We start from the raw sequence: 16,901 nt of genomic DNA on the forward strand, positions 1-16,901 counted from the left end.
AAGGTGGATTTGTCTCCCAGTGTCTGTTGGAAAGCAGACTGAACCAGGTTTTCCTCAAGGATTTTGCCTGTGCTTAGATATATTCCGTTTCTTTTTATCTTAATAAACTCCCTAGTCCTTGCCGAAGATATGCATACCCATAACATGATGCAGCCACCACTATGGTTGAAAATATGTGGTACTCAGTGATGTGTTGTGTTGGATTTGCACCAAACATAACACTTTGTATTCAGGACATGCTGTAACATTAATTTCTTTACCACATTCTTTGCAGTTCTACTTTAGTGCCTTACTGCAAACAGGATGCATTTTTTTAAATGTTTTTTTTAATTCTATACAGGCTTCCTTCATTTTCACTCTGTCATTTACTTTAGTATTGTGGAGTAACTACAATGTTGTTGATCCATCCTCAGTATTCTCGTATCACAGCCATTAAACTCTGTAGCTGTTTTACAGTCACCATTGTCCTCATTGTGATATCCCTGAGTGGTTTTCTGCTCTCCGGGCAACTGAGTTAGAAAGAACACCTGTATCTTTGTAGAAACGGGGTGCACTGATACAGCATTCCAAAATCGAATTATTAACTTTGTCTTGCTCAAAGGGATATTCAATGTCAGGTTATTATTATTATTTTTTTTTTAAGTGTCTCCCAATAGGTGCCCTTCTTTGCGAGGATTTGATTGGAGTGACGCAGTTGGAAAACCTCCCTGATCTTTGTGGTTTAATCTATGTTTGAAATACACTGCTCGACTGAGGGACCTTACAGATAATTGTATGTATGGGGTACAGAGATGAGGTAGTCATTCAAAAATCATGTTAACCCCCTGGAGTCGATTGCTGCACCGCGTCAATCTAAGTTACATAACAAAAAAATAAAGCTTGTTTTGTGCCTACCCAAACAAAGGGGTTAATTAAATATGTTTAAAAAATATACTGTATATCTCTTGGATTTAGGACAGGCACTTCAAAACCTTGTTCCTTATGATGTATTTTTTGACTGTCCTTTTTGCCATTTATGAATGTATTATTCAATGCGTTTCTATGGGCTTTAGTGGTAAAGGCCAAAATCTATATTTAATTAAAAAAATTGTATATACTGTACCAGTCAAAGGTTTGGACCCACCTACTCATTCCAGGGTTTTTCTTAATTTTTACAATTTTGCGCATTGTAGAATAATAGTGAAGACATCAAAACTATGAACAAACACATATGGAATCATGTAGCAACCAGAAAAGTGTGAAACAAATTAATATTTGAGATTCTTCAAAGTATCCACCCTTTCCCTTGATGACAGCTTTACACATTCTTGGTATTCTCTCAACCAGCTTCATGAGGTAGTCACCTGGAATGCATTTCAATTAACAGATGGCCTTGTTAAAAGTTCATTTGTGTAATTTCTTTCCTTCTTAATGCGTTTGAGCTAATCAGATAGCCCTAATTGGCAAGAACAGCTCAAATAATCCAAGAGAAACGACAGAACATCATTACTTTAAGACATGAAGGTCAGTCAATCTGGAACATTTCAAGAGCTTTTATAGTTTCTTCAAGTGCAGTCGCAAAAACCATCAAGCGCTATGATGAAACTGGCTCTCATGAGGACCCCCGCAGGAAAGGAAGACCAAGAGATACCTCTGCTGCAGAGGATAAGATCATTAGAGTTACCTGCCTCAGAAATTGAGCCCAAATAAATGCTTAACAGAGTTCAAGTAACAGACACATCTCAACATCAACTGTTCAGAGGAGACTGTGTGAATCAGGCCTTCATGATCGAATTGCTGCAAAGAAACCACTACTAAAGGACACCAATAATAATAAGAGACTTGCTTGGGACAAGAAGCACGAGCAATGAACATTACAAATCTGTCCTTTGGTCTGATGAGTCCAAATTTGAGATGTTTGGTTCCAATCGCTGTGTCTTTGTGAGATGCAGACTAGATGAACGGATGATCTCCAGATGTCTGGTTCCCACAGTGAAGCATGGAGGAGGAGGTGTGATGGTGTGGGGTTGCTTTGCTGGTGACACTGTCATTGATTTACTTAGAATTCAAGGCACACTTAAACAGCATGGCTACCACAGTATTCTGCAGCGATACGCCATCAAATCTGGCTTGCGCTTAGTGGGACTATAATTTGTTTTTCAACAGGACAATTACCCAACACTCCTCCAGGCTGTGTAAGGGCTATTTGTTCAGGAAGGAGAGTGATGGAGTGCTGCATCAGATGACCTGGCCTCCACAATCACCTGACCTCAACCCAATTGAGATGGTTTGTGATTAGTTGGACTGCAGAGTGAAGGAAAAGCAGCCAACAACTGCTCAGCATATGTGAGATCTCCTTCAAAACTGTTGGAAAAGCATTCCAGGTGAAACTGGTTGAGATAATGCCAAGCGTGTGCAAAGCTGTCATCAAGGCAAAGGGTGGATACTTTAAAGAATCTAAAATCTAAAATATATTTGGATTTGTTTAACAATGTTTTGGTTCCTCCATGATTCCATATGTGTTATTTAATCATTGTGATGTTTTCAATATTATTCTACAATGTAGAAAATAGTAAAAATAAAGAAAAACCCTTGAATGAGTAGGTGTGTCAAAACCTTTGGCTGGTACTGTATATTTTGTTGGGTCCTAAAATACAAAATCAAATAGCTAAATAATCTATAGTATGACCTTCTTAAAACAATTTCATATGTCAGCTTAGCTAATATTCCCTTTGAATGGATGTTAAGTTCAAACAAATTAAAAGTAGTTCCCTCCAATGTACACTTCGCACAGTTATGCAAATTACTTATAGGTAAAGTGTTTATGAGTGGGTTTCTTGTATAGTTACCATATACACATGCAGTACGTTGTAATTATACATTTTGACTATATTGATTCAGATTACTCTGAATATAAATGCTCATGGTGTAATATTTGCATTTCCTTTCTCAGGTAAAGAATGTGTTGGACCAGGAGGGCTTCGGCCGACAGAAGCGAGGCTACAGAAGCATCAACGAAATTGACGTCAAAATTACCGACCCCCTATTCAGCAAACAGTGGTATCTGGTGAGTAGTCATCAGCCTCTGTTATACTTGTTTACTCACTGACCACTGATCACAGACATATTCACTGCTGCTCCTCCTATGGAGATGAAGTCTTCTCATTAGTCAATATTGCCCACACCATCTCATCTCCCTGTTTATGTCAGCCTCCTCCCCCAGTGTTTACCCTAGACTGGCAAGCGTGACTTTCCTTTCCGCCGGGGCCAACGTGCCTTCCTTTGTTCCACTTGTCAGATTAAACGCTCCGCAGTAGGATCCCAGCTAAGTGCCATATCCGTGACATTTACTCCCCCTCCCTCCCATCCTCCACACCTCATCTCTTCCTCCCCCCTTCCTTACCCCTATCTTCCTCCATGTTGACTAATTATCTAATGGCCGCTCGGCTGGGTGTCCTGCATCACGGCCTGTCTCCATATTGTTTGTGTGACTGATTAGATCAACACGGGCCAGGCTGATGGGACCCCCGGACTGGACCTCAATGTGGCTGAGGCTTGGGGACTGGGCTACACCGGGAGAGGCATCACCATAGCCATCATGGACGATGGTAGGTACCAGTATAGCCCTTACGGTTGATCTTTTTTTATTTTTTTTATTTTTTTATTTCACCTTTATTTAACCAGGTAGGCCAGTTGAGAACAAGTTCTCATTAACAACTGCGACCTGGCCAAGATAAAGCAAAGCAGTGCGACAAAAACAACAACACAGAGTTACACATGGGATAAACAAACGTACAGTCAATAACACAATAGAAAAATCTGTATACAGTGTGTGCAAATGAAGTAAGGAGGTAAGGCAATAAATAGGCCAATAGTGGCGAAGTAATTACAATTTTGCAATTAACACTGGAGTGATAGATGTGCAGATGAGGATGTGTAAGTAGAAATACTGGTGTGCAAAAGAGCAGAAAAACAAAAACAAATATGGGGATGGGGTAGGCAGTTGGATGGGTTATTTACAGATAGGCTGTGTACAGTTGCAGAGATTGGTAAGTTGCTCTGACAGCTGATGCTTAAAGTTAGTGAGGGAGATATAAGTCTCCAACTTCAGTGATTTTTGCAGAGGGCCACTCTGAAAATGTGTTATATTTCCTCACTGCCAAAATTTGCAATTAACAAAAAGTCAGCTATCCATGTTTTTGGGGGGGATTTTTCGATTCTCTCTGACTGTTTAGCTTTCATTCAGGTGACTGTTAGTAAGCTGGACAGAGTGAAGAGACTGTATAATGTAGATCCACTATTATTTATACACAGTTTCAATTTGGTTTTAATAATTTAAATGTACAGTAGATTGAGGTCTTTTTTTTGTCATACCACCTGCAGGGGCTGTGTGTTTGATACCCCTACTTTATACCCTGTAGCCAGTGGTGTTAAGGAACTAAGTAAAAAAACCTTCAAGTACTACTTAAGTAATTTTTATCTATCTGTACCTTATTTAACTATTTATATTTTTAAAAACTTTTACTTTTACTCCACTACGTCACAAAATATACTGCTCAAAAAAATAAAGGGAAGACTTAAACAACACATCCTAGATCTGAATGAAAGAAATAATCTTATTAAATACTTTTTTCTTTACATAGTTGAATGTGCTGACAACAAAATCACACAAAAATAATCAATGGAAATCCAATTTATCAACGCATGGAGGTCTGGATTTGGAGTCACACTCAAAATTAAAGTGGAAAACCACACTACAGGCTGATCCAACTTTGATGTAATGTCCTTAAAACAAGTCAAAATGAGGCTCAGTAGTGTGTGGCCTCCACGTGCCTGTATGACCTCCCTACAACGCCTGGGCATGCTCCTGATGACGTGGCGGATGGTCTCCTGAGGGATCTCCTCCCAGACCTGGACTAAAGCATCCGCCAACTCCTGGACAGTCTGTGGTGCAACGTGGCGTTGGTGGATGGAGCGAGACATGATGTCCCAGATGTGCTCAATTGGATTCAGGTCTGGGGAACTGGCGGGCCAGTCCATAGCATCAATGCCTTCCTCTTGCAGGAACTGCTGACACACTCCAGCCACATGAGGTCTAGCATTGTCTTGCATTAGGAGGAACCCAGGGCCAACCGCACCAGCATATGGTCTCACAAGGGGTCTGAGGATCTCATCTCGGTACCTAATGGCAGTCAAGCTACCTCTGGCGAGCACATGGAGGGCTGTGTGGCCCCCCAAAGAAATGCCACCCCACACCATGACTGACCCACCGCCAAACCGGTCATGCTGGAGGATGTTGCAGGCAGCAGAACGTTCTCCACGGTGTCTCCAGACTCTGTCACGTCTGTCACATGCTCAGTGTGAACCTGCTTTCATCTGTGAAGAGCACAGGGCGCCAGTGGTGAATTTGCCAATCTTGGTGTTCTCTGGCAAATGCCAAACGTCCTGCACGGTGTTGGGCTGTAAGCACAACCCCCACCTGTGGACGTCGGGCCCTCATACCACCCTCATGGAGTCTGTTTCTGACCGTTTGAGCAGACACATGCACATTTGTGGCCTGCTGGAGGTCATTTTGCAGGGCTCTGGCAGTGCTTCTCCTGCTCCTTCTTGCACAAAGGCGGAGGTAGCGGTCCTGCTGCTGGGTTGTTGCCCTCCTACGGCCTCCTCCACGTCTCCTGATGTACTGGCCTGTCTCCTGGTAGCGCCTCCATGCTCTGGACACTACGCTGACAGACACAGCAAACCTTCTTGCCACAGCTCGCATTGATGTGCCATCCTGGATGAGCTGCACTACCTGAGCCACTTGTGTGGGTTGTAGACTCCGTCTCATGCTACCACTAGAGTGAAAGCACCGCCAGCATTCAAAAGTGACCAAAACATCAGCCAGGAAGCATAGGAACTGAGAAGTGGTCTGTGGTCTCCACCTGCAGAACCACTCCTTTATTGGGGGTGTCTTGCTAATTGCCTATAATTTCCACCTGTTGTCTATTCCATTTGCACAACAGCATGTGAAATTTATTGTCAATCAGTGTTGCTTCCTAAGTGGACAGTTTGATTTCACAGAAGTGTGATTGACTTGGAGTTACATTGTGTTGTTTAAGTGTTCCCTTTATTTTTTTGAGCAGTGTACATTTTACTCCGTAAATTTCCCTGCCAACAAAAAGTACTTCTTACATTTTGCATGCTCTGACTGGACAGCAATATGGTCCAATTCACGCACCTATCAATATAACGCGTTGTCATCCCTACTGCCTCTGATCTGGCGGACTCACTAAACACAAATACTGTGTTTGTAAAGTATGATATTTGGGTACTTTTTCCACCACTGCCTGTCACTATTCAGGACCAGAGTTGGTAGCCATTCATAACAGTTGGTGGCCACTACACAGTATGTGTCAATTATAAATACAGATTTAAAGGTATTAGTCATCCACTTATTAATGTGGTTAATTATAGTTCATGACTACAAGGTATCTACACATGTTTAATGAACTAAATACCTTTTGAATAAATGACATGTACAAGTACCGACCAGCTCCACTTTAGAATGTAATAAGCACAACGTAAAATAAGTGACCATTTATTGATTGAGATCTTATAAAGGTCAAAATCTCCCCTCAAGACCTAAATTCCTTTGAGGAAAAATGTATAGCATTATCTCACTAATTTATGTTGAAATTATGTTTCAGGGATCGACTATCTCCACCCAGATCTTGCATCAAACTACGTAAGTGCATAATCTTTGTTCTCATTTCACAATCCTCTCCTTTAATTCCCTGTATTGCTGTTATGACATGAATCAGGCCTTGAAATGGCACTTGTCACAGGTTTGTTGTTGAGTGCCAGTGGCGGTGCCAGTGGCAGGTGTATTCCAAGTTTCCTTCATGGTTGGCAAGTCTCCTTGAATCCTTGGAGGACGGGGAGACAGGCATCCGGCCAGCCAAGCTGTTTAATGTTAATGCGTACAGCACTGTGGCAGGCGGGATGGCAGGCCGATCTGTCACTGGTACAGATAATGCCAGGGTAGCTAGCACCGCATATTGTGATATTCCAACTCCAGAATACTGATAATAACACCTCAATGCTGGCCAGAAACAGGGAAAATACTAAGGAGTAAAAGTAAGGAACTCACATTACAAAATATATTATATAACTATTAACACTGCAGTACTAGTGAACATCTACAGACTATGTACTCAATAAGCTCAGTGTTCAGTGTTAAACAGAAATGGCCAACTGCTAAAATTATGAAATGGCTGTTGTTTTGACTGATAGTGAGAGTTGTGAATGTTATCGGATCTGACAGAAGCGTTTACAGCAGGGTGCCCAATACTGATACAGGAAACCAGTCATGTCTTTTGTAACACAGCACCATCCAGTAATATGTTCTCTCATAGAGACACAGTAATGAACAGTACTGAAAGGCTATGCTGCATCTCTGCTGTGGGATGCAATTAGACACACACAAACACACACACACATACACACAGTGCTTTTCCTCCATCCCTTCATCTCTGCTTCTCCTCTCTTCTCTTTCCTCTCATCTTGGAAAGATTTCAGAGCTTCAGAGAAGGTGAAAGATGAGACGGCAGAAGAGGGAGAGAGTGAGAGCGAGGGAGAGAGAGAGATGATTAAATGCAAACTATTTCCTTTCAGTCTGAGGATATTGGAAAAAGGGGAATTATTTTAAGATTGGCAAGGAAACTTGATACTGTGTGCAGTTCTGTTCAGCTTTTTGACATAAGCTCTGTGGTTCCTGCGTGATGCCTGTGTGTGTGTGTGTGTGTGTGTGTGTGTGTGTGTGTGTGTGTGTGTGTGTGTGTGTGTGTGTGTGTGTGTGTGTGTGTGTGTGTGTGTGTGTGTGTGTGTGTGTGTGTGTGTGTGTATGTTTCTTGCCTGTTAACGGGGATGAGTCTTACCCCAAAAATAGCCTGTTGTGAGCGTGGCAGTCAGGATGATGCAGGACATGCATGGTCTACTGGGCTGATGGATCACGCTGTGTAACGATCTAAAACTGACTTAGTGCTATACACTTCCTGTGGGGGGGGTGTGTGGGTGTGTGGTGTGTGTGTGTGTGTGTGTGTGTGTGTGTGTGTGTGTAGGAGGCTGATAAACTCATTTAGTGCATCTTCACTCTCTTCCAGGGCCGAAGCTGTTGTTGGTTTATGTATTCCTATTTTCCAGAAGACTACAAACACTGCAATCAGCCACTATTGATTGGTCTGCATTAGTATGTGCAAGAGCGCACGATTATACAGTGCATTTGGAAAGTATTCAGACCACTTCCCTTTTTCCACATTTTGTTATGTTACAGCCTTATTCTAAAATGTATCAAATATTTTTTCCCCCTCATCAATCTACACACTGCCCCATAATGATGAAGCAAAAACAGTTTTTTTGACATTTTTGCACATTTATCAAAATTTAAAACAGAAATAAGAAGTAAAAGGTTATTTGGACCCTTTGCTAAGACATTCGAAATTGAGCTCAGGTACATCCTGTTTCCATTTATCATCCTTGACATGTGTCTACAACTTGATTGGAGTCCACCTGTGGTAAATTCAATTGATTGGACATGATTTGGAAAGGCACACAACTGTCTATATAAGGTCCCACAGTTGACAGTGCGTGTCAGAGCAAAAACCAAGCCATGAGGTATAAGGAATTGTCCGTAGAGCTCCGAGACAGGATTGTGTTGAGGCACAGATCTGGGGAAAAAATACTGCTGCATTGAAGGTCCCCAAGAACACAGTGTCCACCATTATTCTTAAATGGAAGAAGTTTGGAACCACCAAGACACTTCCTAGAGCTGGCCACCCAGCCAAACTGAGCAATCGGGAGAGAAGGGCCTTGGTCAGGGAAGTGACCAAGAACCCGATGGTCACTCTGACAGAGCTCCAGAGTTCCTCTGTGGAAATGGGAGAACTTTCCAGAAGGACAACCATCTCTGCAGTACTCTACCAATCAGGCCTTTGTCCAGACGGAAGCCACTCCTCAGTAAAAGGCACATGACAGCCCACTTGGAGTTTGCCAAAAGGCACCTAAAGGACTCTCAGACCATGAGAAACAAGATTTTCTGGTCTGATGATCCCAAGATTGAACTCTTTGGCCTGAATGCCAAGCTTCACATCTGGAGGAATCCTGGCACCATCCCTACATTGAAGCATGGTGGTGGCAGCATCATGCTGTTGTCACGGTTGTGTGGAGAGACTGACCAAGGCGCTCTGAGTTCCACATATTTTATTTAGTGAAACTTACCAAAAAACAAAAAGGAAACAATCAACTAACCATAACATAAGAGGTGCTACATGCACTAACTCAAAACAAGATCCCACAAAACACAGTGGGGAAATGGCTGCCTAAATATAATCCCCAATCAGAGAGAACGATAAACAGCTGCCTCTGATTAGGAACCATACCAGGCCAACATAGAAATAAAACACCTACATAGAACCCCCCCCCCCCCATATTCACACCCCGACCTAACCAAAATCGAGAATAAAAAGGCTCTCTATGGTCAGGGCAGGACAGCTGTGGGGATGTTTTTCAGTGACAGGGACTGGGAGACTAGTCAGGATCGAGGTAAAGATGAATGAAGCAAAGTACAGTGAGATCCTTAATGAAAACCTGCTCCAGAGCACTTAGGACCTCAGACTGGGACAACGGTTCACCTTCCAACAGGACAACAACCCTAAGCACACAGCCAAAACAACCTAGGAGTGGCTTCGGGACAAGTCCCTGAATGTCCTTGAGTGGCAGAGCCAGAGCCCGGACTTGAACCCGATCGAACATCTCTGGAGAGACCTGAAAATAGCTGTGCAGCGATGCTCCCAATCCAACCTGACAGAGCTTGAGAGGATCTGCAGAGAACAATGGGAGAAACTCCCCATATACAGGTGTTCCAAGCTTGTAGCATCATTCCCAAGAAGACTCTAGGCTGTAGTCACTGCCAAAGGTGCTTCAACAAAGTACTGAGTAAAGGGTCTGAATGCTTATGTAAATGTGATATTTCAGTTTTTAATTTTTAGTACAGTTGCAAGCATTTCTATAAACCTGTTTTTGCTTTGTCATTATGGGATGTTGTGTGTAGATTGATGAGAAATGAGGAAACATTTTTAAGCCGTTTTAGAATTAAGGCTGCAACGTAACATAATGTGGAAAAAGTAACGTGGTCTGAATACTTTACGAATGCACTGTATGTACAAGTGTGTGTAGGTGCGTGTGTGTGTGTGTATGGACTCTTCTACGGTGCCGTAGTCATCATTATAATATGATGCCATTATCAAAGGGTAGCAGATGTCAGGTAAAGCCGGGACAGTTTTGTTTAGCGTCTCTTATGCATCGTTCAGACAGACATCCTACTCTTGATAATGTAACTAACTTAAAGCAGTTATCAATGTTACCATCTGAAGGACTTTTGACAATGTAATTTTTGCTCCTATCTGGTCTTTGGGAAGTCTCTAGCAAGCTGGAGGTTTGTCAGTGCCCCTATCTGCACTGGGATGTTGCATTGGGATGTTGTTACTGCGTTATTATTGGATGTTGTGTCTTTATATTGTTCAAGGATTACTTTCTTTCCTCCAAGGGAAATTACCATGCCAACGCCCGGTGATGTCACATAATCACAAGGGTTCATCTCGTACAGTGTGTGTTTTAGTGTGCGTGTGCCTGTATTTTATTAGGTTGTTAAGGGATTCTGAGTCTCTTTTATTGGAAAGTACTTCATGACGAAGATGGCGTGGTAAAGATACTCATGACGTCTGAGTTTAATAAGGAACCAGGGAGAACTCTTTTTATTCACACTTAGAATATCAATTAGTAGGCTATTGATGTAAATTAATCTACAACAAATTTCACAGTATGTGTTTCCAAACTGGTATATAAGGACACTCGATATTCAAAAGCTTTGGGCCAATATATCAAACAACCTTCCTTTGTTCATAATGAGAATATCATAAGTGGTACTCTCAGAGATGCATGAGAGCATTTCTAGTGCATCGTTAATTTGAGGATGTGGTAATATTCAATACAGCAGGGGATTGAAAATCTAAGCAGGGCTTTGACCTTATATAATATAAGGGGCCTATTGCGACGAACATTGGCCAGTGTACTAACACAAGGTAATCTCTCGTTAAACCATCAATACGTGGAAAAATCACCCACACAGCTGATCTCAGTTGCACTAGTTTTTGGTGTTGCCTATTCTTATTATAATTTCTTTTTTCCTATTAAATTATTTTTTCTTATTTATGTAATCCATTAATTATATCTTGTCTTTAAAAATAAAGTTGTTGTTGAATAGTATAAACGGGCTGTCCATATTTGAAATGTGTGTTAAATCAAGTCAGTCATGATGAGTTAGGTCTATATCATCTATTTTATACAAAGAAAATGTTGTCTAATAAAGTTATTTCAAACAGCACTCATATTATTTGGTCATTTAAGGCGAAACATTTGAACGAAATATAGGCCTACTCCTTCTATATTCTTATACTCGAATAAGTATACTTTTTTTTTACAGTTTAAAATACTCCTGATAGGTTGATATTTCATTGTGGGCAGGAGTAGAGAACCTAGACGCAGCTGTCTAGTATCATAATCACTTGACACAGTAACAGCGAGAGATCAACTGATCTCCTTGTTTATTATTGTGGGTGGTTGCAGTCAAGTTTCGGTTGCAATCAAGTTTTAACACACATGTAATCTCCCGTATGTAGCGTTTTAAGAAATCCAGCGGAAGCCGGCACGAGCACATTAAGTTCTGCCTGTCCTAAGTAGGGACTTTTTGTGAGTGGTTTGAATACACCCACCAAGTATTTGTATTATATTGAATGATCGGTACATTTTGTAGGTGACGTATACTCAAAAGGAACACCTATGTGAGAATGATGTTCATTGACTACATCTCAGCGTTCAACACCATAGTGCCCACGAAGCTCATCACTAAGCTAAGGACTCTGGGACTAAACACCTCCCTTTGCAACTGGATCCTGGACTTCCTGGCGGGCCGCCCCCAAATGGTAAGAGTAGGCAACAACACTTCTGTCACGCTGATCCGTCACACTGGGGCCCCTCAGGGGTGTGTACTTAGTCCCCTCCTGTACTCCCTGTTCACCCATGACTGCGTGGCCAAACACGACTCCAACACCATCATTAAGTTTGCTGACGACACAACAGTGGTAGGCCTGATCACCGACAATGATGAGACGGCCTATAGGGAGGAGGTCAGAGAACTGGCAGTGTGGTGCCAGGACAACAACCTCTCCCTCAATGTGAGCAAGACAAAGGAGCTGATTGTGGACTACAGGATAAGGCGGGCCGAACAGGCCCCCATTTACATTGACTGGGCTGCAGGTCGAGAGTTTCAAGTTCCATGGTGTCCACATCACCAACGAACTATCATGATCCAAACATACCAAGACAGTCGTGAAGAGGGCACGACAAAACCTTTTCCCCCTAAGGAGAAAAGATTTGGCATGGAAAAGATTTGGCATTGGTCCCCAGATCCTCAAAAGGTTCTACAGCTGCACCATCGAGGGCATAATGACCGGTTGCATCACTGCCTGGTATGGCAACTGCTCGGCATCTGACTGTAAGGCGCTACAGAGGGTAGTGTGAATGGCCCTGTACATCACTGAGGCCAAGCTTCCTGCCATCCAGGACCTACATAATAGGCGGTGTCAGAGGAAAGCCCATAAAATTGACAGAGACTCCAGTCACACAAGTTATAGACTGTTTTCTCTGCTACCGCACGGCAATTGGTACCGGAGCCCTAAGTCTAGGACCAAAAGGCTCCTCAACAGCTTCTACCCCCAAGCCATAAGACTGCTGAACAATTATTAAAATCGCCACCGGACAATTTACATTGACCCCCCCACCCCTCCCTTTTGTACACTGCTGCTACTCACTGTTTATTATCTATGCATAATCACTTCACCCCTACCTACATGTACAAATTACCTCAACTAACCTGTACCCCCGCACACTGACTCTGTACCGGTGCTCCCTGTATATTGCCTCATATTGTTATTCTTATTGTGTTACTTTTTGTTATTATTTTTTACTTTAGTCTACTTGGTAAATATTTTCTTAACTCTTCTTGAACTGCATTGTTGGTTAAGGGCTTGTAAGTAAGCATTTCACGGTAAGGTCTACACTTGTTGTATTCAGCGCATGTGACAAAGTTTGATTTGATTTAACATCAGTAACTTTTTGTCCTAACACCAACCTTCAGCCACAACCCTCTCTGTATACAGAGCAGAGGAGGCTGATGGAAGGAAGCTATAGGAGGACAGGCTCTTTGTAATGGCCGGGATGGAATAAATGGAACGGTATTAAACACATCAAACATATGAAAACCAAACGTTTCCATTTATTCCATTCCAGCCATTACAATGAGACCTTCCTCCTATAGCGCCTCCCACCAGCCTCCACTGATACAGAGGTATCAACCCCTCCAGACAATCTTACTCACACTACAGCCACGGTGCTGGAAGTAATTCTCTTCACCTTGTTACCACCTAGTTACCTGCTCCACTCTGCTGATACAGCAGAGCAGCAGGGTGCAGTGTTTTGGTATCTCTTTGTCCCTCACTGAGTCATCCCTATATCCTCGCTGGGAAATGTCAGCTGGTATCTTGCTAAGGTCTGATCTAGCCAGTCCACCCGGTAAATGATCTGATGGGTTCAGCTCTATACTTCTAATGATCACCACCACACTTTCACCGCCATCTCCCTCGTGTCTCTGGTGACCGGGCACACTGCTCTGTAAAAACTCCACGAGTCATAAATGCCATTCGGACAGACAAGCTACAAGTAGAGAAATTAAGGGAAATGGTGATTAGAACGACAGGGGATTTTGAATGTGACTGAGCTGAAGGAGAGAGGAAGATGAGAGAGACAGGAGTGGAAAGAGAGAGAGAGAGAGAGAGACTGTCTAACATAAAAACAGGGGAACACAGTGACAACCCACTGGGCACAAACATCATTTCAACATTTAGTTTTGATTTGGTTGAGTTGTCACCTAATGTGAATTCAATGGGAAATCAACAAAATCTGTCACCATGTCATTGGATTTAGGTTAAAAGTTGGATGAAAAAAATATGAAATTCCCTAACATTGATGACTCAGTTTTCCATGTTGATTCAACATCATCAAATCAAATGTATTTATATAGCCCTTCTTACATCAGCTGATATCTCAAAGTGCTGTACAGAAACCCAGCCTAAAACCCCAAACAGCAAGCAATGCAGGTGTAGAAGCACGGTGTCTTTAACATCATCAATCTCTCCTTGTCCTAGTCTGTAATCCCAACATGTTTCAAGCTGACCACCATTGTCCCTGTTCCCAAGAACTCCAAGGTAAGGTAACCTGCCTAAATTACTATAGCCCTGTAGCACGCACATCTGTAATAAGAAGTGCTTTAAAAGGCTGGTCAAGAAACACATCAACACCATCCTCCTAGACACCCTGGACCCACTCCAATTTGCATACCGCCCCCACAGATCCACAGATGACACCATCGCAATTGCACTTCACACTGCCCTCTCCCACCTGGACAAGAGGGGAAATAACTATGTGAGAATGCTGTTCATAGACTACAGCTCAGCATTCAACACCATAGTCCCCTCCAAGCTCATTACCAAGCTCAGGACCCTGGGACTGAACACCTCTATCTGCAACTGGATCCTGGACTTCCTCACGGGCGGGCCCCAGGTGGTGAGGGTAGGCCACCTTCAGGGGTGCGGTGGGGCCTTTCGATCTGTCGAGTCAAGTGGGGCCTTTCGAGCTGTTTTGGTTCCTGACTCAAAGGGAATAATACCCTGCCATCTCCCTCAGAACATTAAAACGTATTGTATCCTTCACCAGCTCATATCTGTGTGAAGCTGGAATCAGCACTGCTCTTGTCTGCATTAAAACCAAATATCAAACCAGGCTGGATGTGACAGCAGAGATGAGATGCACACTGTTGATCACGGCCCCTGACTTTGAGAAGCTCTGACGTGACATGCATCAAGCACACCCATCTCATTAGTGGTGGTGAGATAATGATGCTTTCAAGACAACTGGAAACTCAGAAAAATACTAGGTAAAATCATGACATCAGTGATCTTCAGGTCAGAAAGTCTGAGCTTTAGAAAGAGGCCCGAGTTCCCGACTTGGAGTTGGATGACTGTTCAAAACGATTTTTCCCAGTCGGAGCTAGTTTTTTTCCAAGTTCCAGTTGTCTTGAACGCACTGAAGTCGGAAGTCAGAGATTTCGGAGTTCCCAGTTTCCAGTTGTTTTGAACGCGACAGAGACATTATGTCAGACACATTTTTAATTGACTGTCATAGCCCCACATTAAAAAAGTAAACATTGGTTGTTAATTACATAATGGTTTTCACATGGTTGCGGTCACTAGAATTTTCAGATATCAAAATGGGGTCGTGGACTAAAAAAGTTTGGGAACCCCTTGCCTACAGGGTGGTGGTCAGAGACTTGGCAATGTGGTTCCATGACAACAACCTCTCCCTCATCGTCTGTAAGACCAAGGAGCTGATCGTGGACTACAGGAAAAAGAGGAGAGAACGCCCCCATCCACATCGATGGGGCTGTAGTGGAACGGGTTAAGAGCTTCAAGTTCCTTGGCGTCCACATCACTACGGACTTAACATGGTCCTCACACACCCGCACAGTTGTAAAGAGCAGCACCTTTTCCCCCTCAGCAGGCTGAAATTGGCCCTCGGATCCTCAGAAGGTTCTACAGCTGCACCATCATGAGAATCTTGACTGGCTGCATCACTGATTGGTATGGCAAATGCACTGCCCTCGACCGCAAAGCGTTACCCAGGACATCACTGGGGCCGAGCTCCCTGCCATCCAGGACCTCTATCAGGCAGTGTCAGAGGAAGGCCCGAAGAATTGCCGAAGACTTCAGCCACCCAAGCCTAGACAGTTAAATCTGCTACCGTCCGCCAAAGCATCAGATCTCGGACGAACAGGCTTCGAAACAGCTTCTACCCCAAGCCATAAGACTGCTAAATAGTTAATTAAATGGTTACACGGACTATCTGCATTGACAATATCTTGCACTGACTCTATGCACACTCACAAGACTATACAGTACTGTATATACTGTACACACACACACACTACACTGACACAAAACCCACACACATTCACATATCCTACATACTGTACATACGCACATAAGCACACACATAACACACACAAATACCGACACAACCGACACACATCTCCACACAATTGTACACTCATCATATGCTGCTGCTACTCTGTTCTTTCTTCTTACTCTTATTATTATCTATCCTGATGCCTAGCCACTTTACCATGACTTTATGTACATATCTACCTCAAATACCTCGTACCCCCACACATTGATCTGGTACTGGTACTCCCAGTGTTACTATTTTACTATTTGTTGGGAAGGGCTCATAAGCAAGCATTTCATGGTAAAGTCGACACCAGTTGTATTTGGGGCATGTGACACATTTGTCTATTTGATTTTGATCAGCTTATATTTTTTGTTGTTGAAATGACGTGAAAACAGCATTGATTCAACCAGTTTTTGCCCAGTGGGAAGAGACTTGAAGGTGACTAGTTGATTGTTTTGGGGTGAGAAGAGTGGAAAAATAGGAAGAGGAAAATGAAAAACAGAGTGGCTTTCAGGCAACAAAGTTTGAGAGAGACATCTTTTCAAGATAGCTTCTGAAATGGCAATCTCAGAGGGAAGCAAGTGGTATAGAAAAGAGGGAGGGGGTGTAAAGAGAGAGAGACAATAAATAATGGATAGCGATTCCTGTAATGGTTGGTGGATCTGTAGATTTGTTTGTGTGTGCGTGCCTATGTGAGTGAGTGTGGCTGCAGGGCAGGCCATTTGCTGATTATGCAGCATGGATTGATGACTCTCCGACAGATG

General features: G+C 42.9%; 1 protein-coding gene across 1 annotated transcript in view; it reads left to right on the plus strand.

The window, feature by feature from the left end:
- Positions 1-16,901, plus strand: part of pcsk2 (proprotein convertase subtilisin/kexin type 2) — an 84,153-nt gene that overhangs the window by 16,211 nt on the left and 51,041 nt on the right. The window contains exons 3-5 of the mRNA XM_014154627.2: positions 2,933-3,046; positions 3,479-3,587; positions 6,669-6,706. Of these exons, the coding sequence (XP_014010102.1) occupies positions 2,933-3,046; positions 3,479-3,587; positions 6,669-6,706 (261 nt within the window). The remainder of the gene's footprint in view (positions 1-2,932; positions 3,047-3,478; positions 3,588-6,668; positions 6,707-16,901) is intronic.

This window comes from Salmo salar, chromosome ssa18 (genome assembly GCF_905237065.1).
Source record: "Salmo salar chromosome ssa18, Ssal_v3.1, whole genome shotgun sequence".
Lineage (NCBI taxonomy): Eukaryota > Metazoa > Chordata > Actinopteri > Salmoniformes > Salmonidae > Salmo > Salmo salar.